Source organism: Chaetodon auriga, chromosome 4, assembly GCF_051107435.1.
Source record: "Chaetodon auriga isolate fChaAug3 chromosome 4, fChaAug3.hap1, whole genome shotgun sequence".
Classification (NCBI taxonomy): domain Eukaryota; kingdom Metazoa; phylum Chordata; class Actinopteri; order Chaetodontiformes; family Chaetodontidae; genus Chaetodon; species Chaetodon auriga.
This window is the reverse complement of record NC_135077.1, coordinates 9,810,257-9,835,519: the sequence shown is the minus strand read 5'-3', so window position 1 is coordinate 9,835,519 and position 25,263 is coordinate 9,810,257. Positions and strand designations below refer to the sequence as shown.

The 25,263-nt window shown below is 43.5% G+C and overlaps 1 protein-coding gene across 8 annotated transcripts in view; it reads left to right on the top strand.

Moving 5' to 3' along the window:
* The window catches only part of adgrl3.1 (adhesion G protein-coupled receptor L3.1), a 109,835-nt gene that overhangs the window by 36,450 nt on the left and 48,122 nt on the right, over positions 1-25,263 (top strand). For all 8 annotated transcript variants that reach the window (XM_076729506.1, XM_076729505.1, XM_076729503.1 and 5 more), the window contains exons 5-7: positions 9,835-9,944; positions 17,105-17,119; positions 18,234-19,022. In XM_076729506.1, coding sequence (XP_076585621.1) covers positions 9,835-9,944; positions 17,105-17,119; positions 18,234-19,022 — 914 coding nt within the window. The remainder of the gene's footprint in view (positions 1-9,834; positions 9,945-17,104; positions 17,120-18,233; positions 19,023-25,263) is intronic.

The window sequence follows — 25,263 nt, the reverse complement described above, 5'->3', positions numbered from 1 at the left end:
CTACCTCTGCCACAGCTACCATGTTAGAAAATGACTTATGGACTTCAAACAGACGTTCCCCCTGACACCTCCACACCGCCTCTCCCGTCTTGTCACCTTGTTTGCCCTTCTCCCTTTCTTTCTCTCTTCTCTCCCTCTCTCTCTCTCTCTCTCTCTCTCTCTCTCTTGCCCTCCCTTTTCTCTCTCTCTTTAAAGTCCCTCAACACAAAAGGAAAACACTTTGACAAGAAAGACGATGGTTGGGATTTGTTCCCCCTTCTCTTCCACCCGCCTTCTCTCACTTGCTTTGGAAGTGTTAAATAACAGCATGCTTCATGTATTATTCTCCTATCTGCCGCTCTCTTGATATCTCCATTTTTGTCACTCCATTCCCAGATTTTTTCTCCCCTCTTTTCTTTCCTCAAATTGCTTCTCACCCCCTACTTCTCGCCCTCACTGTCACTTTTCCCTTCTCTCTCGCCATCTGTTTTAGTTTTAGTTTTTTGCCTTTTCCTGCTTTTCCATTCTCTTTTTTTTCTCTCTCCTGCCCAGGGGAAAGGCGGGGTTGAGGCTGAAGTGCAGAGGTTTATGAGGATTCTATATTTTGGCCCCATCTTGACCAAAGGCACCAGGGTTGAAAGCCAGAGAGGCAACCCAAGTCTCTAGATTAAACCTCAGCCTTCACTGGCCCCAGGGAATCTGAGTGCACCATCACTGTACACACACAACTATGCACCACCCAGCTCACACACTCTCTTGCCCAAACACACACTCAGAGAATTTGAGAGAGTTGCTCATCAGTTCCCAAGCTTGGTCAACTTCTTCGTCTCTTTAGAACTGAGTCTCAGCCTTCAAAGCACCAGGCTCGTGTGCTGATGTGTGAACATTGTGTGTTTGCCTGTGTGTGCGCATGTGCGAATACATACATCTATAGTGATGCTTTTGTATGTGTGTATGTGTGCTAGTGAGTGTGCATGCACTTTTGAACCATTCACGCGGGACACTGTAAAGAAAAACCTCTGAAGTTCTTTTCCTTTGACTCTCTGAATTATAGAAAACCACTTGAATCAAAGACTGCATTCTAGTGCTTGCCATGTGCTGCAGTCCAGGGCTGTGTAACCAGTGAACTATGCCATACAGTCTGGCACTTTCTTTTTTTTCCAGGCATACCTTCATCTGTCTCCTCCATTTAAGGCTAATCTATCTCTGTGAACACAGAAGGAGAAAGCGAGATAATGACAGAGACACGGATAAATAAATGCTTGAAACCTTACATGAGTCTTACATTTTTGATCTTTATTCCAGCTCGGTGACTCCAAGTACAAAAACAATATTATCTGCTAAATTGGAGTTTTGCACTGAGTCAGCTGAGGCTGTGACTGCTGTGTGTTTTGTGAGTGATTCTTGCTGAGGTGGACTCACCAGGATATGTACAATGATATCTTGTCATTATATCTCTGACTTTTTCTGTCTCTATCAGCTCACTCTTCTCTCCTCCTTCCATTAACTATCCTGCTTCCCACTGAATGAGGTCATATCTGGAAATGTCCTACTTAATGTGTCGGTGTGTGTGTGCGTTGGTGTATGTATCTGTGTGTGCGTGTGCTGCCACCCTCATATAGTCACCACGGTTACAGGAGATGCCCTGCGGCACCCTGGGGGCCCAACTGTCACCCTTGCTCAGTGCGGTAATTAGGGCCCACACACATGCATGCATATGTACACACACACACAGACACACACACACAGAAAGATGCATATATCTAGAGAAAACTGAGAAGAGAAGCTACGCTTAAAGATGGACAGGTTCTGGCGTACAGTCAGTCCTGAAACACACACACAGTGACTTTCCTTCAGCTGTGTGACAGCAATGGACGCAAATGTTCCTTTGTAATCTCATCAACACATAATATTGTTATCCCTTATGCATTGCTGCATTTTCCATCCACCCACTCACGCACCATTCACCCTGAGTGACAGCTGTGCTGCTCTCCCAGAACCTCTGTATTTCCACATGTCAAAACCTCCACTATCTGACCCTTTTCTCCTGTCGCCACAGCTCTGCTAACCTTAGTTATCATGCTTCACCGAGCACCTAAGCTACATGGCTGCCTGAGAATGGCCTGAGAATGGCCTCGACATCGCACACTCGTCTCTCTTTCTCTCCAACGTACGCACACACAAAGCCTGACGCATCCACAGACTAGCATGTGAGTCAGTGCCTCAGACACGCTGGCGTGCAGACAGCGACAGACTTCCAGACTGGCTTGATACTTTGACATTGACATTGAAGTGCAATACCAGACCAGGACACGGGGAACACCCCTCCCCCTGCCTCTGAACATGCACATACATGCATAAACGCAACAGCATGCATTTTTTGGGGGCATCATGAGGAGAGGCTGACTAAATCCTACAAGACAGTGTCTCTGTGTGGCGTGGCTCTGTCGTCTTGGCGGTGATGGCATCTTACACGCTTCTCTGCTTTTAACCAACCAAGAGAGACCACCCAGCTGTCTGAAATGCTACTCATCTTTTAGCTTTAAGGAGGATTTGGAGTTTGTGCGAGCAGGTGGTCTTGGATTAAACGGTGGAGAAAGAGGTGTCACAGAGAACCGCAGACGTGCGCGCGCACACACACACACACACACACGTAAGGCAGAGAGAAACACGGCAATGTCAGCACAGGAATGTTGCTAGGTGGAATCAGGAGGAAGACTCCCCAAGTGTGTCCTGGAATCGGACGACTTGGAAGTTGCCATGGTTACCAGTGGAAGAAGAGAAGGGAGGAGAGGAGAGATGGCGGAGCTCACAAACTACTTGGCCGTGAGCCTGCTAGCAAGAAAGAGGCCATAATGTGTTTGTGTTAGCATTACTTGTGCGCCTCTGTGTTTGATAAGAGATTCAATATTATGAGCTGTTTTTTCTTGTAACAGTTCCTGATCCCAAAAGATATTGTCCTGTAGAAAAAAAAAATCAAATATGATTCACTGTCACCAACAACATGGGTCTGTTTTAAAGGCTGAAATAACATGCACCCAGTTTCTGCCCAGTTAGGATTTATGTTACAGGCGTTATGCAGGTGTTTGTTCTGTCAGTGCAAGCGGATGGTTTCTTTAACTTTACTGAAATTGGTTGGATTCAGAATCAAAATTTCATTTTCTGTTCAAGTACACTTGACATGAGTGGTTGACTTGAGTGCTTCCCAGAGTGCATGCATGAGAATGCCAGCGGCGCAGGGGGACGCAGTTTGTCAGACACAGACTACATATTGGTTGCAGGATATGTCATATTGGCGGTATAGAAAGTGTAGGTTGCATGTCAAAAATGACACTTGACACGCTGAAAAAGAATGGGAGAAAAACTGGGAGAGAGAGTGAAATCCTCCATCCAAATATAAATAATGTAACACTTTTCAAAGCTTTTTCCCAGTAGGGAAAACAACATTATTGTACCTGTGGCTTGTCTGACAGGCTGCTCGGGAGCTGACAGAAACGTATTCAGGGACGGCAGAGGAGTGCGTCACTGTTTGTGTGTATGTATATGTGTGTGTGTGTGGGAGAAAGAGAGAGAGAGAGAGACAGATCTGTCATTTCTTTTATAAGTGTGGTGTGGTGGTGCTCGCACAGGATGTGATGCGTCTGCTTCACTATACCCATTGGTAGACACAGTGTGATATACACACAATTGCTCGCACAAACACACACACACACACACACACACACACACACACACACGCTGTCTTTTGCTCCCTTTCTCTTACCTCAATCACAATCACTGCATCACTCTTCAATTACTTACTACAGCCCACGTCTTCTGCATCCTTCCAACTTTCCTCTTTTTTTTTTTTTTTATTCCTGCTGTTCTACATCCATCCCCATCACTCTGTTTGTCCATCTACAGCCCTACTGTATATGTGTGTCTAACCACATCAGGGAGCTAATAAAGCAGAAACAAGGCCAGTAGCAGCAGAATCTCATATGTGGTGTGTGTGTGTGTGTGTGTGTGTGTGTGTGTGTGTGTGTGTGTGGGAGAGAGAGAGAGAGGGAGACAGAGGGAGGAAGTGAATGGCCAGCCTAACAGCTTTTTATCCTGTAGCAAGATACAGTAACTATGCTCTGTCTGCTGTCAAATGGGTTTCCTGAAGTCCCGCAGGACATAAAGAGCCCTGTGAAACCATCGCTCCCTCTTCCTTTTGTTATTTTCACAAACTGTCCTTTATTTTATGCCCGTCCAACTGCTCAACTCCCTCTGCTTAATATTTCTCAGTTTGCAGATTTTAATTTAATTTCTTTTCAGAAAGTGTTGCAGGCTTAAAAAGAATCTTTTTTATTTTTCGCCATGGGGAATAATTTTACACTTGCTACGATACTGTATTCAGTCTGTTTTTAGGGAAATCTTGGAGGACTGATGCGATGAAATTTATAGCGGTATTATCTGGCGATAATTCCTGTCAAGTTTTGTGTAATCTTTTGGAAGGAAAACGGCTAAAGGTATTTTTTAGATCCTATCAAACTGCAGCAAAATTAAATGGGGAATGTATGGGATTCATGTTATTTACAGAAAAAACGATTCATCCTTGAAGCAAACACATTAATGTGTTACATCCATACCTGTGTATCACCATGCAGCTTGGTCTTCCGGCCATATTCCATACATTTGTTTCAGATAATTTCAGCCTGTGTTGAGCTGTGCCAACCATCTCCACCATTTCTTCCATGGTCTCATCGCCTCATTCAGGATCCAACTGTCTAAAACAGACTTTTTTTCGGTCTGTTTTCTGCAACTTACCTCACAGTGTGGGTGAACAAGCCGAGAAAAATGAAATTGGTGACATTATGTCCATATTGCGTGTTCCGACCATTGCACAACTCTCAGAGGGAGCTCTACCAAGAGATTTCTCAATATTCTGAATCGTAGATGTTCCTGCTGGTGTGAAAAGGGAAGCCAAAGGAAACCAACACAGTTTTAAAGTGTTGCAAAGTCGTTCGGGGATTGTAAGTTCTGTTCCTGAATATTTAGGTTTTGTTCGATGTGTAGGAATGAAATTAAAAAAGAAAATAGAAAAATGAAAATATCTTGGCTGCGTCCAAAGTCCTCTCATTCACTGCTCCCTGTGCAATACAATATTTTGAATGCATTGTACTTTGGGATTGTTAGCGGAAAGCCTTGTTCATGCCAGGATTTCATGAGCTCACTATGTGTGTGCATAAATTTCACACTCAGGATTCTGGCATTAAAATAAAATGGTGACAGGTAAATAGACTGAGATTTCTGACTATCGTTCCGTGGCGTTCAAGGAGTTTGCTAATGCTAGTAGCGCGGCACAGCAACCAGCCATTGTCAGTTGTAGATAATACAGAGTGTTGTCATCTTCTCAGTGTAGTTTTCCTCACACTAGATGTAAAGTCTCATACTGACTTGCCATTCCAGGATGGTACCATATGGCAGCCATCTTACCTGGGTCCAGTGTTAAACTTGCTGTAATTTGAACATATGGTAAAAAAAAAAAAAGGCTTATGTTTTCTTCATAAACCTTGGATTTTTCTAATAATACACCAATACTGTTATTTTATTTAACTTACGTTAAGGGGTAAGATAACGGTCCCAGTCTAAAATTAACCCCCCCCCAAAAAAAAAATTCTGGTAAAGTTTAGATTATTTTTGCTTCATGCTTTCAATCACGATGACAATCTGGTAATCATGCATTTATATTCATGTTAGTCAATGTTGATAATATGCGACATTAAGCAATATCTTTTATGTAACAGAGCAGAAACTTAAGTATTTGCTTATTCTACATCAACTACGAAAACAATAAATAGAGTATAAAAACCATTCAATGGAATAAATTCTCTTTGATAGTTTTGTCATATACAGATATGCACTGATGGTTGCTGGGCAATATGTATGTTGATGTTGTCCAGTGTCAAGTCTCTATTGATCATGGGAATAGACGGCATCCATGTGCTTCATAATCAGTAACTACCACGCACCAGGGCCTGTCATACTGATGCGTGGAAAGCACCAGTCTCCCTCATCTCTTTGCTCCTTTTAGTAAAGATGCTGCACAGCTGACAGCCATAGCTGCTGCCCATAGGTGACCATCGTAAATGATACTCAGGTAAGATGGTGGATGCTTATCCAACAGGTTCTGCCCTAACATGGCATGTCGTGTTTCACACTGCCAGCGCTCTGGAGTGTTTGCATTTTTACATTTGCAGTACAGTTTAGTTCTGTATTTTAGGGCGGTTCAGTCTACTGTGTTCGTATGTGTTTGTGTGTGTTTATTATATTCAGACACAAAGTTTGTATGTGTTAAACATGTTCGCCTGTGTTGCAGATGACTCAGACAGTGTTGCAGAGTGCTTTGACTGTATTCGAATGTTGATTCCAGAAGACTGTGCTGAGGCTTTCTGCGTCACTCACTCTCAGACACCTCTTTCAACTCGTGAGGATTAGTTCCCAGCTCTCACTTGCTCTGTAATTATATAGTTCTTCAACACATTTGCACTCGAGCACACACACACACACACACACACACACATGCAGGCAGATGTGAACACACACAAATATTTATTCCATTTTTACATCTGCTCACAGAGACACACGCACACATACCCGCACACACACGTGCCATCAGCCAGCGCAGCCTCATCAAATCATCAGTCAGTCAGTTATGTTTATATGAGGGATAGAGACGGAGAGACAGAGACGGAGTGAAGGGAGGTCTGCCAAACAAAGTGAAAAACATCAGAGACAATAACAACAGCAGCACCCACTGCAGCATCGCAGCTTTCTCTTTCCCTGCCTGCCACAGCTCGGCTTTGTTAGTGAATAGTTTGTTTGTGTGTGTGCGTGCGTGTGTGTGTGTGTGTGTGTGTGTGTGTGTGTGTGTGTGTGTGTGTTGCACGTTGCAGGGAAGAAAGCCAGCAGGCAAGGCGGTATCCAGGCCACTGCCTTGTTTTGATGTGGTCATGCTAATTAAAAAAAGGAGCTTTTCTGCCAACACCGAGAAAAACACACACGTACAAGACATTGAGCTTTTTCGATGTTGGAAAGAATGTGGGGAAAGAAGCAATGTGTTGCAAAGGTGTGTGTGTGTGCATGTTCTGCATCCACATTCATCCTGGGTCAGAACGCAGAGAGGACGCGAATTGTGAATTTTTGCTGATGTTTTTATGTTTTGTTCGGCCGGATAAACGCATTGGCAGAGACGGAATGAGAGTAACGGAGAGAGAGAGAGAGAAAAGCGAAGGAGATGGAGGTGCTGGGGACATAAGGGAGTCTTTTTTGAATCTGACTCAGACTACTGGCTCAGACAGAATGGTGACGTCAGCACAGGCTTTACTAAGGATGGAGGGATGGAGGGAGAAACAGAGGGAGGCTGGCGATGACGCCCTGAGGGAGGCAGGAATGAGAAAGATATTAAGGAGGGAGGGAGGACTGACAGAGAGAGAGGGAGAGAAATAAGCCAGCAATAAGAGGCCTACCACATATATCTGGGTGTGACTTCGGAAACTGCAGCTAAGTGGGTTTAAGACAGATAAACAGAGGGAGAAAAAAAAAAAACAGACAGTCGGAATGAGAGACAAAGAGGGAGGAACAGAGAGGAATAATTCCTTGGCGGGAAGGATGAAGACAAAGGCTGAGAAAGAAATTAGTTTATTATCTGGGCTTAGAGAGTGTGGGGAGAAGGAAAAGAAAGGTAGTGCAGACAAAAATAGACAGGGAACAAAGGAGTGATAGCGGAGAGATTGAGCGTGCAAGAGATTATGTCAAATCTTTGCTCTATAGCCTCTTTTTAAAATACCAGTCAATAACCTTCAGTGCTTTTATGACTCAGAAGCCATGAAAGTCCTGAGAATATGAGCCTCTTTTGCAGTATCATAAAGTAGATATAAACTCACACACAGCCAGTGCAGAAAACCTACAATTTCACATTTGCATCTTTCCTTTCTTCCACCCTGCCTGTGCCCTGCATCTTTTCTCATGTATTATATTTCAGTTACTTGTGCATTCTGCAGGCTTTGTGCAGTGACTTTTTGATGTCATGCATTTTAACCGGCCAGTTCATGAGCATCTTTTTTGTGTCTGCTGGATTTTATTCTCCTCCTCTTTAGGGATGAGACATTTTTCAAAGCTCCCGGGGTTTCTCTGCGTTAACGGTGTTCAGGTTTTTCTCCCCTTAAAGTTTGTCTCATAATTAATCCTGCTTTTCCGCCTGCGGCAGCACTTTTCTGTGCGGAGTTTTGAGGGGAAACAGGTAGCTCTAATCGCTTGTCCTCATCTCTGAGTGTGATGACATCACAACCACTGGACAATTTTTTGCGCTAGCATATAGGTGAGGTCATTAAATGGGGTTTTGCGCTCTGATTCACCACTGAGGGCCAGTCACTCGTGTCCATCGGTGGGTGTTGTGAGCAAAGTTGTGGTGGTGTGTCAGTTTGTGTCCCCCCCAGTCCAAAACTTGCACTGATGACAGGTGACCGATGATGAAGGCACCGGGGCAAGAAATTAAAAAGCACAGAGGCGAGAAAAACGAAGGCAGTGAGAGAGGAGAGAAGACTGGCGGGTATTGTTATTAGAATATGACAGACATCGCAACACATAGAGTTTTAAACCTTTTAAACTGCAGTAACCCCTCGCTCAGCCACAGACACATCGGTCAGCAATAGACACCAGTAAACGTCCCACTAAGTGGGATGTGCAGCCCACATTAGCTCTCTGTGTTATATGTGAATATTGAACAAAAAATTAAATTATCTCTCATGCATATTTCATTATGCAAATTGTTGAATGATACTGTAAGAAAGGAGACTTGAGAGGTTTGGCATTCTTATTAAAAATATCTCAATGGGAGAATCTGGATGTTTTTAATGTGAATGTCACCTGTTTGACAGGTGCGCAGGAAGAGGGAGGGAGCGACTGAACAGTTGTACTAATTGAAAAAAAATATTCAGATGAGAAGAGAAAGGCTTGATCAGCCTTCTTAAAATAAACCTTTTCTTCTCGTGTGTTCATTGTCCCATAGTTTTACACACAATATTTTTCATTCGCGCTATTTCAATAATTAATTCAAACCAGGAAGCCTCATTGAGATGAAGTGGCACTTCAGTGCGGGATAGCATTTTATGTTATTAAATACATCTATCATGATAATATATGGGTTCCAACCATCCTCCAACAAATTATCTTTGGTGGTGAGGACGGGCCTCTGCATGTTTAATTACAAACACTTACACATAAATGTCATATATGCATTCTTATAGCAGAACACCTGCATGCATACAAACACAGACCCTCACAGGCACATGCTAATAGTGTGCTGCCTGACATAACCTGTGCTAATAAGAGTGAGAAATACTTACTTTTTGTGTGTCAGAGGAGAGGGCCCCCCTGATAATTAAAATTAATTATCTAGAGTCAAAATACTCTTAAAGCCATAGGTTATTGTTCTCACTGCTGCACACACACACACACACACACACACACACACCCACACCCGTACAGACAGAAAAACATCAGAAGTGTTCTTGCACAATAGCTCTTCAGTAGCTATTGTGGTCCGCCATGTGTACGACCGTGTTCAAAGATTCCATTAGCGTACAGGTGTACCAGTAAGGACATATTCTGCTCTCGTGTCAGTCTAAAGGGTCCTCAAACACAAATGACTCTTAAGTGTCAGGGTGAATGTAATGGCTTTATGAGTAGATATAATGCATCTCATTGCATATTACATCACACATTTTGGCTTTCAAAGACACACGCCTGCTTCTTTCACTGAGTGTTTGTGAGCATGTCTCTGTGCTTCTGGATGTGCTTAACTAAAATATCTGCCTTTTCCTTGTATAGATGCAACAACCGTACGCAGTGTGCAGTGGTGGCTGGGCCTGACGTCTTCCCTGACCCCTGCCCGGGCACATACAAATACTTGGAAGTCCAATATGAGTGCGTCCCATACAGTAAGTCGCCATTATTTTAAGTTTTTTAACATTTCCTGACCTCTTATGTCTGCAGTGGCACTGCTACAAGTCACACATGTCTCGTCTTCAGTAACGCTATTCATCCACATATTGTGAATGTGAGTGAAATGCGTCCGAAATACTCTAAAATAATCTAATTTCAAGATCTTGATACATATTTGTTGTTAGATTAGCGAAAGATTAGTGGTTGTGAAAAGCCTGCAGTGCTTCATGCTGACGTGCAGTTCGAATCTGAAATGAGCATCGGTAATCTGAGTAAGTTAATATGGGAAACTGTGATGACAGCACTCACTGGGAAAGTCAGAGGGAGGAAGCAGGAGAAGGGGTTGGGGTGAGGATGGGCTCCAGTGACGACAGATGGTGAGATGACCTTTGACCATGTGATAACAGACTGGGAGGTCATATTCACTGGAGTGAAACATTCATGGTTACAACCAACAACTGTGAAACTTTTTTTTTTTTTTTTTACAAGTATAGTTTTCCCCAAAATCTAGGTTACAGCACACTGCATAATAAATGCATAAGGGCTCAGGGTGGAGACTTAGTGGATTAAAGGCATCTATTTGTCCTTGATGTTTATTTCACACTACGCTCCAGCTTAGAGGGTTTGTATAAAGGCAAAGCAAAAATGCAACTTCTGTCTGTTTTATGAAAAAAGCTCCATCTATAATGATTCCCCCAGTGCTGCCTCTCACGAGTCACTTTTCTATCAAAAGAGGCGCTCAAATCGACTCGGGTCACGTGCCAGCCATACTTGATATTTGCCACATCTCAGGTGGAAAACCTAAAAACAGCCAAATACATTAATAATGCTACATGCTATATAAGTTATGGTTTTAAAATGCAGTGAGCAAGGACATATTAGTAAATGAGTAAAGAGTACAGGCACTGAATGGAGCAGAGGATGTCAGACCGACATTTATAGCAGATTCCAAACGTATCTTCCAGATGCGAGTAGATGATAATCAGTTTTTGTTTTAAACCCATCCATATTACACCGCCTCCTTTGAAAGGCTCACATGAATGCAGCCCATGTTTTGCAAAGAAAATGTGTCCATTTTTGCACACACGAGGAGCTGTATATCTTGTTGTCGACATGTTTTGTTCGTTACAAATATCTCTGTGGTAGAAGTCATAAAAGACGGGAGGGCATTCAGCGTTGGAGTTGAGATGAGATATAGTTGGGATTTGTTTACAGCCAAAAAAAGTCCATCTTCAAAAGTCAACTAAGTCTTGTCTGTAAATCTTACTTCTGCCAAAAATAGCAGAAAAAGTCAACTGAGCCTCTCTTGTTTTGAAGACATTTTTTAACTGAAATCGTGTTTTGAGTTGACTGCCTTGTTTCAAATTTTTGCCAGTTCTTTTTTTAAGAAAGGTGACGCTTCTCTGAGAACTTGTTTTATGTCTATTAGGGAAACTTTTCAGCCGGAATATTAAACTTCTTTTCGCTGTCTTCCCACAATACAAAAAGAGTGAGTCAGGATCTTAAACGTTAGTTTTTAACGCTTATTTCCTCCAAAGTGCTGCAGAAATCTTTTTCTGACATGGCCTGAGTATATAGTCTTGGCACCGTGGTCCATACAGACGGCCAAGGTGATCTCCCACACTGAAGCATTCAATTATGTCTGGGTAAACGGCTCTTGCCTGGCGTCTAGAATGACCAGCAGATTAAATAATAGGACTATCAGAGCCCTCTCTGGAGCAGATGGAAACACAACCTGATACCTGCTTAATGCCCCACCAAGCGCGCGCGCACACGCTCACGCGCCGCAAACATGCATGCGTCAAAACAGGGTGTGTGTTTTCGCTCTTGCGTTCATTTGAAACTTGTCTGCATGTTTTGTCTTTACCGTCAGAACGGCGCACCTGCTTGAAAATAGGTCACTACTCATTTCGCAGATTAATCACTGTGAAGAACAGTAGCTCAGGTACAATTGAGTGTGCGCGCTGATCTGATAAACAATGGGTCTGTCAGGGTAACATTTCCAACCCCCCCCCCCCCCCCAAAAATAGACAGCATCTGAAACCAAAGTCATGAGAGAGCTCACCTAACAGAGGGAGGGACATGAAGAGAGAGAGAGATGGCACAGTGGAGAAAAAGATAGAGAAGGAGAGAGAGAGATGGAGCATTGTAGAGGGAGATAGAGAGAGAGCCTTTGAGAGTACATTAGCAGTTTCCGTGTTCTGACTAAGTGTTCAGGCTGGATCAGGTAGCGCTGTGATATACTACCTGGTTCCTGTGGGTGAGTTTAGCCATGAGAAATGTTGCACAATGTTGCAGAGAGAAGTATGGAGTGTAAAGGTGAAGCGGGTCCGAGGATAGTGTGATTTCGCGTTTCTCACATTGCTTTGTCTGCGAATACCTCAGGTTTTACGTGGCGAGACCCTTCACAGAGCCCTCGTATGGCATCCTTCAAATATTTATGGAATCAATTTTCTTTGAGAGGCATAATCATGTCTGAACCTTAGACAGAGATACTCCTGTTCGCTGACATTCAGGCCGGAGATCCAGCTGTCTATGATCAAGCTGGCGTGCCTGCCATAGCAAATCAATGCTGTCAGCCGCGTTGTTGTGAAAGATACGTTTTGTAAGACATTAAGCGGTGATATATCTCCAAAATGTTGCCATAAATCAAGAAGGATCAATAAAGGAGGCTTGTTTTCTGAAATATATGACAGTGCACTCAAACTGTCATGTTCCTAAAACACTCACAAGCTGCAACTTTAACAAATCATCATGTTTACATTGGAAACAAGGGTTGGCTTTTGTGCACTCAAATGGCTAATGCCAAGGGACATCCATAACTCAAGTGGGCGTCCCACAGCGTTAAGTGCACTGGCAGCGCTGGTTGGTGAGTGTAAACACCTGACCCACAGCGATCACCTCAGAGGCCAGGTGTTGCTAATCACACACTGATTGCGGCCAAGCCAGAGAGTCACCACTTCATCTTGTGGACATGCTTTTCCAGAGCCCTGATGCTGAAGTCGAGCTGCTACGTTTCCTGCTGCATGGATATTGTAAACAAATCTCAAAGTGGGTTGTAAAACAGGTAATTAAATTATGTGCGGTTCAGTTTTCAGGGAAATTTTGCCCCTCCACTTCCCCTCCTTTTTTTTTTTTTTTTTTTTTTTTTTTTCTTGAGGATTCTTGGCTTGCGCTACCTTCACAGCTCTTCATCTCTCCTCCCTGCACTGCGGGTTTCTGGCTGTTTTCCAAAGCTAAAATCAAGTGCTCTCTCGCTTTCTCTCTCTGGTTCTCTGTGGTATGAGTGTGTGGCAGTCAAGTGCCAAACTAGCCAGCTAGCTTTGGCAGTAATTAGCCACCTGTGTATACTTTCTCATAGCACTGCAGGCAGACTATAAATATCCATACATTAGCACACTACTGTACAAATTGCTTCTCCAAGGCAGCTCTCACACAGGGATACATTTAATCTCTACAAAGACACGATGCTGCAGAAAAGAGATATGATGATTTGTATTGTTTCATTCATGGTCATCCATTAAAAAAAAAAAGATGAGAAAGCTTGGAATTATGTCTGCGCATTTGCTCATCTTCATGCAATACACCCTGGCTCTCCAACTGTCATTATGAAGCAATTAGCCTACTACCACATTTAGTGTATTAATCAGAAAAGCCAGTGATATGTTATGCAATACCCATGCAGTCTATTTTAGACAATAGAACTTGGCTCACTAGGAAAGCTAATTAAAAGATAAAATCACCTTCTTGTTTGTCCAATTAAAGACTTCTGTCAGATTGGACCCTTGGAATAACTTCATCATGATAACATGTGTGAGTGTGCGCGTGTTGTCGTGGAAACAATGGCTCACAGCTAGGATTCGGCCCTCGCATGCGTGCGTCCCTCTCTGTATGGGCATGTACAGTACTGTCTGTGTGTGTTTGTGCGTACACATATGCGGGCGATTTTGTGTTTCCCAGAGAGAGCGAGGGAAGATGGAAAGGAACCAAAGAGACAGAAGGAGAGAGACGGAGTGAGGGAGCGACAGCGGAAACGGAGATAGAGAGAAATAGGTTAGACGAGGCCAGCAGACGAGGAGCAGAAAGAATGAATTAACTGATAAAAGACACAGTGCGAGAGGTGGACCGGGTTTGGGTTAGGGGGAAGTGGTGGAAATATAGAGGACGGAGCGGGGAGAATGATGGAAGAGAAAGGCACAGCGTGGAGCGACGAGAGAGAATGGCAGGTGAGAATGAGAGGACAGAGAGGAAGAATAGAATAAAGCAGAGCGGAAGAGGAAAAGGTCCGTGTCCACAAATGACCTTGGGCTTTCGCTGGCTGAGCTGATTGGAGATCAGAGATAATAGTGGCGAGGCTGCTGTCGCCACTCGTCTGCGGGACCACGCATACACGCACGTTACACACATTCACAAGCGCATACACCGTCTTTCCTCCTAGACGAATACCTCCTTAATAAACCATATGCTTTCAATAAAAATGCTAATTATCTTTACACTGCAGCATAGTCAGGTTAACACTGCTTCTGTGTGTGTGTGTGTGTGTGTGAGAGAGAGAGAGAGGAATAGAAATGGAAAGAGAGAGGGAAAAAGACAGATCAGGCATCCAAGGTACAGTGTCAGAGCCGTTCATGTGATTAAAGACATTTTGAAAAATTGAGAAAATGGCATGGCAGATATTAATGAATATTTAGATGATTTTTAATGAATGTGCAACTAGACAGGCGATACAGTCTCACAACAGAGCATTACTGCTGGTGTTATTGTTCTGCTGTTGTTTTCTAATATTCATTCAAAGCCTTGCGAGGAATAAATGAGCACATTTCTTTTTTTTTCTTTTTTTCCTTGAGTTGCTACAGAACCAACTCTTCAATAGTGCAGTCTAAGTGGTTTTGTAAATGATCAGTCAAAGATACTAGGTAGATAAAAACATGCCACACCTCTGCAGGATTCAATTATGAACAACACCGAGAGCAAGATTGAGAGGAGATGCTTTCTTGTTGACATTTTCTCTGGGAATAAAGGACGTTTTCTGGCGAGCTGTTGTCGTCCATGTTTCTTCTCTTCTTCCTGGAGCCACCGTTGGCGCTGAATTAACAGTAGCACAAAAGACATCTCTGCCTGAACTCACCTTGAGAAAACCTTTTGATAAATGTATGTTTACCTCTGTAAAATCCTGCGCACCAAAAGATGAACAACTGCGATGCGTGAAAAACATTTCTTATCCTTGTCATGGAGATTAAAAACATTGATGTCTTGAAAAAAAAATAGCATCGCAATGAGATCGCCAATAGAGGCGCTTGCTAATCTGGCGAAACAACGAGCAGCAATACAAATTGAATGACATTTGTTTGACATTTTGTGTGCCATTTAGTATATTTGTTGCTGCCACACTTTTTCATTTGAAATCTGTTAGTTACCAAGAACCTTGAACTCTGCGTGTTTTTCATTGTGTCTGGGAGGTTGTAGGAGAGACTCAGGTGATGTGCAGTTCTTGCTCTTCTGTGTCATTAATGCCCGTCTTCTCAACCGCAAAGTATCTCTTTGTATCGTTTAAATGCGAGCAAGTATGTGTGTTTCTTCCATCAATATCTGCCGTTCCATCGCGCGCACACACTCACACACCGCCCTGCAGAGACACACTATCTGCTTTCTTTCCCAGCTTTTTACACAAGGGAACCGCTTCCTTGTGGTGAATGGTAACGGCACACACGCATGATACACACACAACACATGTACACACTCACACAAACACACGAGTGTACACACGCATACACACACACTTTTCAGGTTTAACACGATCTCCTTCCAGAGATTGCTTATTTATCGGGAGTTGTGCTAAGCCGCACTAGTTACTATGCATTTTTCATGAGCCTAGGATTTAATGGTTGCTTGTGTGTGTGTGTGTGTGTGTGTGTGTGTGTGTGTGTGTGTGTGTGTGTGTGTGTGTGTGTGTGTGTGTACGTCTGTGTGTTTCTGTGCGTCACATGTGTTTGTGTATGTCTTGTGGTTGGTGATGAGTTTTGGCTTTAATATGCTAAAGAATTTATGCATGTACTGTGCAATATGTAGTGCGCTTGTGCTATATATAAACATGTGGCATCCGGAAGCCCTTCCAAATGTTTTCCCTTTGAGGACTCAGCTTCTCTCTCTCTCTTTCCTTTCCTTTCCTTTCCTCTCCTCTCCTCTCCTCTCCTCTCCTCTCCTCTCCTCTCCTCTTGGGAGACCAGTTCCATTCAGCACGTCTCTAACGGTCTTGAAAGACACAAGGGCACTGCCTGCAGGATTAGGTTTCTGCCATGTTCACATTCCACTCAGCCCCCCTGGGAGAAAGGTGGGATGGAATTCGTATGTTTAAGAGGTTTCGAGCAAGTGCGCACATTTCATTGTGGGGCCGACATGAGCAACCTTCTGTCGAAGCTCTGAGGATAAAGCTTTGAATATAATAGACAGGGAATTGGTGTTGGGGTTGAGGCAAACCAGTGCATTCAGTGTGCTTCCACCTCCACACACAGATGATTACACACTCATGCGCAGAGTCACACAGAGTAGGTGACATACACAAAACATTTGCACACCCACTGTGCATCAGAAAGCATTTTAATGTGGTCGGTTTTGGCTCGTCCACTGAAATGCTATCCCAGTAATCAAATCAATTTTCTGGTTTTCATTGCTCTGTTGCTATTAGCATACATTAAAAAGCTCATTATTTCAGGTCAGTTTGTATTGCTGTGTTTTGTCGTGCTCTGGGAAGAGATTTTCTATGTTTTTCCATGTCGTGTCATGGTCTTGTGTGTTTGCTCTCAGTGTCCCTCTCCCTTTCTCCGTCGGTCTGCGTGGCACATGTGTGTGTTCCTCCACGTACGTGTGTACAACACATGTGAGATACTTTACTGTCAGATAGCATCCCAGTTGCAGTGCAGTCTCCTCAGACGATTACGTAATGTTATTACCAATCACACATGGAGAGCATCCTGGCACTCTCACAAGGTTAGGATGAAATATGAGAACGATTATGGAGATCTGAGATTGTATTATCATGATTTCCTTATTATTGCATCATTAATCTATTTTTGTCTCTTGTCTCTCTCTTTCTCTCTCCCTCTCTCCCTCTCTCCCCCTCTTTTGCCTTCAAATCTGTTGCCTTTGGCTCATGCAGAAGTGGAACAAAAAGGTAAGTCTGCGAAACAAGCACGCCCACATTCACACATGCACACATGCTCAAAATCCGGGGTTGGGTGTCACTTTTTGATGCCAGTGCCTGAAGCGTTTTGTACCTCATGGCAGACTGACATCTCTTTCAAAGTCAGTGCTTCTATATTAAGACAGCTTGATCTCAGCATATAGAGGCAATTTCGAAACACTGGTTCTCATTAGACACACTCCAGGCCAATATTATTCCATGGTATCGTGTAGAATGTCACTTAACAAACTCTCCACGGGTCGAGCACATTTTTATGATGAGCCAATGAACAGAGAATTACATTGACATTTAATATTTCAAATGCTTCCCCGTGATATGAAAATTATGCCAGCGCTTTGAATAGCCAATGAAAATCAAATCAATATTCCCAGCCCTTGCACGGGATCTGGAATTCTATTATTGGGAAGAATGGGAAAACCACAGTGCACATCTGGCCTGTCTGTGTGTGCGTGTGTGTGCGTGTGTGACAACATTCCAGTAAAATTACAAAGGTCCCTATGACTCCGGTCGCACTGGCTTCCCAGAATTTACTACATCTCCCACACCACTCATAAAACATGACCCCAGTATTCCAAGATGGGAATACCAAGCACGGAGTGGGAAATGAATTATGGTAACAATTGCAGAAACAGCAGGCGATAAAAGACATGTTCGGTTCTACAGTTGGTTGTTCTTGACAGAGATAGAAAGGGAGAGAAGGGAAGAAAGAGCTATGAGACTAATGAGGAGCTGGGGAGGGAGGAATGGGAATAGAGGGAAAGGGGGGGAAGTAGAACAAAATGTGCCATTTTCTCTTTTTCTCTTTGCTGTGAGAGCAGGGTATTATCTGTTGAATAGGAGGCATGCTGTTGCTGTGCTTAAGAGTGACAGTGACTATACAACATCCAAATCACAACACAGTGAGCCTATCATGTCATCGTCACTCACTGGTGGTTAAGGTTAAGTTAAAACACAATGTAACATTTATGAAAGGAGGCAAACATTTTGCAGGCGCTGTCGGAAAAATCTGGAGAGAGCAGTTGACATTTCGCAGCGCCTGCATGGAAATGTGTCTAATGTGAAAATTTTGTCACTCGTTCCTCAGTTTTTCTCTGCCCTGGCATTCTGCGGGGAGTGTACCAAAGCGAGCATCTCTTTGAGTCTGATCACCAGTCGGGCGCATGGTGCAAAGACCCTCTGCAAGCCTCAGACAAGATCTACTACATGCCCTGGACGCCGTACCGCACAGACACGCTGACAGAGTACTCGTCAAAGGAGGACTTCATCGCAGGCCGCCCCACCACCACCTATAAACTCCCACATCGTGTGGATGGGACAGGTTTTGTTGTATATGACGGCGCGCTGTTCTTCAACAAGGAGCGCACCCGCAACATTGTAAAGTTTGACCTGCGCACTCGCATCAAGAGCGGCGAGGCCATCATTGCCAATGCCAACTACCACGACACCTCGCCATACCGCTGGGGGGGCAAGTCGGACATTGACCTAGCGGTGGACGAGAACGGGCTGTGGGTGATCTATGCAACGGAGCAAAACAACGGGCGCATCGTGGTGAGCCAGCTCAACCCCTACACCCTGCGCATCGAGGGCTCGTGGGACACCAGCTATGACAAACGCTCTGCCTCCAACGCCTTCATGATCTGCGGCGTGCTGTACGTGGTCAAAACCGTCTACGAAGATGACGACAATGAAGGGACGGGGAACAAAATCGACTACATGTACAACACCGATAAGAGCAAGGAGATGACAGTTAACATACCCTTCCCTAACTCCTACCAGTACATCGCTGCAGTGGATTACAACCCGAGAGACAACCTGCTGTACGTGTGGAATAACTACCACGTGGTCAAGTACTCGCTGGACTTTGGCAACAATGGTAGGTCTCACCTTCAACCTAGTTCCTCTTTACTCCTCCCCCTCCTCCTCCTCCTCCTCCTCCCATCATTCTTAATGGTTTTCAACATAGCACCGTGTGTAATAAGAAGAAAAAAGATGCATGTTTGAGTACTTTCCCAGACTACAATAATTGGACAGGCTCTGTTGTGATTTTTTCGAAATCTTCACATGAAATACCTTGGCATATGTGCAGTGCTTTTAATATTCATTCATTTTAATATTCACAATGATAAGTGCTTTTTGTTGTGACATAAGGAATACTTACAGCCACTAATCTTCCCCCAATAATTAATTCTGCAAAATGACTTAAAAAGAAAGAAAAGCACCATCTGTGCTGTCACGATTCTCATTTATGACTATTCCCCCACCGTCCCACCCATGGAATCTACATGTCTTTATAATTCAAAGAAACAAAAACTTTTCGAGATGGTTCTGGATATACCATTTATGTTCTAGATGTAGGCAGAGATGCAGTTTGTGTTTCTGCTTTATGTTACCAAAGAGAAACTTGCAAAGGCATCAGAAAGACTGCCTTGATCTCTGCCTTCAGAGGAATATTTCTAATGATGTCATGCTGTGCTTTACATACTGTAAATGCCTCTTGCCTTTTACTTTACCACTTGCCAGCACTTTACTTCAGTTTCCCCAGCTGTTTAACAAATCCTAATGCATGTCTCGAGAATGCAGCCAGGAGTGTCTGGAGGGAGGATGAACTAATGCTGCTTTCATACAGGATGTCCGCTTTAGACACTGTGAAGATGCTTCAGCCTGTGTTTGACTGGTTTTGTTTTTGTTGGTTTATTGTTGACCCAAATTCAGATGAGGCTACAGTTATTTTCTCTAGAAAAAACTCTTTGGAGTTTACTACAGTAAAGCTGCATTGATCAATATTTGGAGTGAAAAGGAGCTGCTCATAGAAGCAAACCACAAATAGTTACTTCTTGACTCCAGCTCTAAGCATTTAGCCTTAGCCACAGTTGGCAGCTATTATTATTATTATTATTTTTTTTACCAAAAAGCATTGATAAACTACCTGTACACTACCCGCCACTACCTGCTTAGCACCAAACAGCAGACAATCAAAGTTAGCGAGTGGCTGGTGAATATAGTGGTGCATTTAGTGGCTAAAAGCCAAATATTTCCCTAACGGGTTGGTGGAGACCAAAACAGAGCTAAAAGAAAAGTAAATATTGAACTTGCATTCGTCTTATATGGTGAGAACATCAGTGTTATGTTGTGGCCAAAAAATACGTTGACCGCCCTAATTCCATTCATCTTTGTGCTTGGTCGGTTGCGGTTCTTCTGTATGAAACTCACCGATGTGCTTGTTTATCTAAGCTGTACGGTGTCTCACCCATTTTCAACCCAGGTCTGGAGGGTCATGAATCCAGTTTGCAGGTAGTCTCATTTATGTAAGCCAATAATACGGGTGTTAACTATCATTGCTGTGTCCGTCTGAAAGGCCAAGGAACACTGTCTGACCCAGAGCGACTCTCTGTCAACCCTGTTGTGAGGTTAGAGTGAACCCTCCTCTCCTTTCTTTGCCTGGATGGAAGGGCTTAGGCCTCTGGAGCCTGAAGGGCTATTTGCCCAACGTAATTGCCTTTCAGCACCTTTCTATGGAGTGGTCAAGGCAGTCTGGCTGCGTGTCTTATTAAATGATGTCTGAATTAATGCATGCTCTTACACGCAGTTAGGAGGCACAGAACAAGGAATTATAGAGAGAGGCAGCACTAAACTTGGTTTCTACCGATCAGTGTGCATGTGTGAAGTGAGGCCACGCTGTAAAAATGCGTGTGTGCGTGTGTTTATGCATGCATAATGGTGTGCACGGCCGTGTCGTAATGTGCTAATGCACTTAGAGCATGAGTTTGTGCTTCTCTATTCATGAGCATGCATACGTGTTTATTGGTGTACGCTTGAGAGTGTGATCACTCTCATAATGGAGCTCGGGGTGTCTCTGGAGGCTCTAAAGAGATCAATGGGGATTCAGTGTGGAGAATGACCTCCAGTGCACGGCAACAAGCCAGACTGCTGACCAGCAGGAGATAAATACATACAATCAATGCAGCCCCACTCCTTTACTCGCCTCCTTGCTCCGCTCCCTCACTCAATGAAGACAAGGATTAACTGCATGATTTTCTCATTCTTTGGAAAATGAGGGGACAAGTCGATTCATTCCACTTTTATGTTGTTCTATGTGGACGCTATATTTTGCTCTTCGCTCTGTCTAGCCTTGTCTAAGGCATTTTTTATGCTCACTATCAGTATATTAAGTATATGTGGCACGGTGGCACGGTGGCAACACTGTCGCCTCACAGCAAGAAGGTCCCAGGTTCGATTCTCGCTGCGGGCCTCCACCATGCCTTCAGTGCCTGCTGCTTGAGGAAAAAAGGCCTTTCTGTGTGGAGTTTGCATGTTCTCCCCGTGTTCACCTGGGGTATCCTCCATAAAATATACCCCCACTAAAAACATGCAAGAAGATCACCACCTGACCAATGGTGACACAAGGAACTGGGTCCCCGGGCGCCGGTTGGATGGCAGCCCATCGCTCCTGGTCTGCCGCGGAGGAAGGACGACCAGGATGGGTTAAAGGCGGAAGATAAATTTCACCAGTGCATGGCGTGTGTGGGCATGATGCATGTATCTGTGTGACGAATAAAGGGTTTTGTCCCTCTGATTCTTCTGATATACAATGAAGTGGCTATGATCAAACCTGGTATGTTCCAGCCCTGATGGGGTTTTTTTTTTCTTAGTTCAGGAAACAGGCCAAAGGAAGGGGCCATTCTGAGGGTTTCCACTCATTGCTGATGTAGTGTATTGCTCCCCCTGCTTTTGTTTCAACTCATGTGGACTTCTTAAAGATATGAAACGAGGCAGGAAATGGGCCATGGAGTGTGATAAGGCCGAGGTGGGCCACTGAGGACTCAGTGTAATTGGGGTACAACGTAGAGCACCACTTACAGTGTTTTGTCTGTCCAGCTGGCTAACAAAGGCCGTTTAGAAGAGTTCATTCTGAAGTATTGGCATTGTTTGGACTCAAGACACACATCCTAAATTAAGTGAAAATAAGTCTTAATTTAAGTCATAATTTTGCCAATTCTGTAATACTAGATTTTAGTTCTGTCAAGTATTGGTGTTCATTGTAAGACAACATTAAACACTGCTGTGTGTGAGATGATTGGATTGTTTTTTTTGTTTTGTTTTTCATAAATAAACAAAAAGGGGTTCAGAAAAAAAAGGTGTTTATATCCCTCTAAGTATAAGGTATTGAATAAAGTATTGAAGCATAAGAATTTAAACATCACTGGGAGGATATAAAAAGGAAAGTTAGTTCACCGTAGGCCAGCAGATAATATAAAGGTGTTCTCTCATGTATTCCATCACACCAATGATGCAGCAGAAAATGATCTTTTTGAAATGCATATTCTCCCTCCCTTGGTACTTGAGAAGAAAGTGAACTGCCTCTCTGCATTCATTGTTTCCCATGTCTGTTTGTGTTTCTTCTTTGTCTATTAAATACCCGTTCTTTCTCCCCCTGTCTCTCACACAAACATGTTCACTCACAATGGCAGGAATCTCGATATTTCCCCTTCCTCTTCTCATATATCTTTCCCTTTAACTCCGTGTTTTGCACTGTTTTTCTCTCTGTCGCCCTTATCTACCGCTTATATTGCCCTCCTTTTTCTGCGCTCACCCCTTTACCCCACTCACACAAGGCTATTTCATCGAGTGTCCTTAGATGTATATATCATAGAGGCCCAGTGCGTGGATGCCGACATAGAGTCAAAGTCACTTGCGTCTGTGTTACCCCATCCTTCTGCCACACGCTCCCCAAACACTCCCTCACTCTCTACTGTTTATGGAGTTGTTTCATCATGTCTTCTTACATGCATATTATAGAGGCCTGCCCTACGCAAGCGGCATGGCTCCAATGAAACATTTGAATAATTTATCACCTCCAGTCTGCCTTGCCACACTTTAGAAAGTTTTCCCAACAAAGTCGCAAAATTATTCATGTTATCCGCATCTTCAGGAAAGGAGGGGCAAACAGAGCCAAAACTGAATAGATCCCAGTGTGTACACACTGCCTTTCCCGTGTTTGTTTCACCTTTATTATCTTTCTCTATCTCAGTCTCATTTTCTCCTGCTACCTGCACCTCTCTGTATTTTTTTCTTTCATCCTTGGTGCAGATTTTCACAGGCTTTAAGTCTCACAAGCACTGTGTGTTCACTTTGTCGTGCTGCCGCCTCACTCGAGCCCTTTAAGGTAATGATCTACTTAAGTTCTTACAGTCAAGTGAGACAATCTGATAGCATATTCTATTGGATAGAACAAGCACACTGAAATTAGTAGAACAGGAAAGGTACATAAGTAATTTTCCTGAGCAACCCCGGAGGTATTTTGTTGTTGTTTTTTGCACCTACTTACAATAATGATTTCAACTTTATTCTAACTTACGTCAGAGCGTTCACCTTGTGCAAGATTATTTCAGTGCTTTTACACAGATGTGCGATGTTCAGTTTGCACAGTTTAAAAAAATCTGATGCTACATTTGTATTGCCCAAAATCAGGCACCAAACATTAACACCTACAGCTTCTCATTCCTTCCTCTAAACTACGCTGTTAAAAACAATGATTAACAATGAAAAATTGCTCTAACCTTTAGAGTCTGCTTCTTAGTGCTATCTAATAAGATCAGAGATTTTTTTTAATTTTTTTTTTTTTTTCCATTTGTCTTTGATTTGAGAGTTTCAACGCAATTTGCTCAAGCATCATTTTGGTGTTCGTAGGGCTTTGACAAGTGGAAACTCTGTGTAAATCGGTGTGAAATCCATGTAACCACAGATAAAAACTCAATTATACTAGCCCGTTGCTTACTTCAGTCAGATATTTAAAATGTCAAAAGTGATATCCTCAATCTTAATTAGAGAGTAATCAAACGCTGGCATTCTATTCTAATCCCTTAAACACACAGTTATATAGAGATGACCTCTGCTGGCCACTCTGTCAGTTCACGGAAATTTAAATGTTCACCTTTGAACTCTTAATGGATGGAATCACAGTGCTCCATTTCCTAAGGAAGTCAAGCATGGAGTATCTATTGTCTTTACCCCCCTCCATTTATTTACACCATCCTCCCCCACCTATCCTCTCCCCTCCTCTCCTTTCCTCTCTCTTTTTTCATTGGCACCAGATTGCAATCAAGCGACAGGACTAAGCAGAGCAGGAAATGTTGGAAGCAAGCTAAAGTGGGGAGAATAAAAAGAGTTAATGGTTGAAGTGGCAACCCTCTTTCACCAGATCACTGATTAGACCAACTCTCAGCACATTTCTGGCTTCTCACACCAAATTGTGTGCGTGCGTGGGTGTGCACATTGTCTGTGTACAGTCCCTGATAGACCTGACTGTTCACACCACTTCAGATGATTGAGCTCTGTTAAAATAAAAGCAGGTTTACTTAGTGTGTTTATGATTGTTTGCAAAACATAAATCCTTGGATTCAGAATTTTATTCTCCCAGTTGTGGGACTGCGATGTTGTTAATCATGTGTATTGGATCTGATTTCTCAAACAGAACTGTTCAAGTCATACTGCACAGCATCAAACAGTATTTTTCAAGGCAACATGAACATATAGTCTTTTACGCCTCAATCTCCACTCCTGCTCTCACCTCTGTCCTCTCTCCTCTTCGTTTTTTACCTCCTGCCTTCTCCCTCCCTGCCTACCTCCCTCCTTCCCAAATAGCTTACGACACAGCCGTCTCAGCAGACACTGGGCTCTGCTTCAGAGAGTCTGGTGCACCTGTTCCTTGCCTGCAGTGTGTCCTTATCGATTGGATTGCCCCAGCCAGACCCTCTGCATGCGTTTGGCCTCCACACCGCTTCTCTTCTGCCAAAAAGCAGATGCCAAATTAAGCAGGCCTAGCCTAGGACGACAGGGTGGAAGGGAAGCCCACAGCCTCACAGGAAGTAAATACAGAAGAGAGCAGCGAGCAGAGTGTGTCGCTGTGGCTGTCTATTCAGATTTCATTTTGGAAATGTAGGAAAACGTGCAGGAGGGCACCAAAGTGGATACAATCTTAATCTCTAAATGATGGGGCTTGGTGATAAATTATGGGGAGCAAAATATTGAATAGCCACAGGGTCATTTGCAAGGCTACAGCGCTCATTTTACCACAGTAATAGGATTTCGCTGGATGCCAACTATATATTCATTCT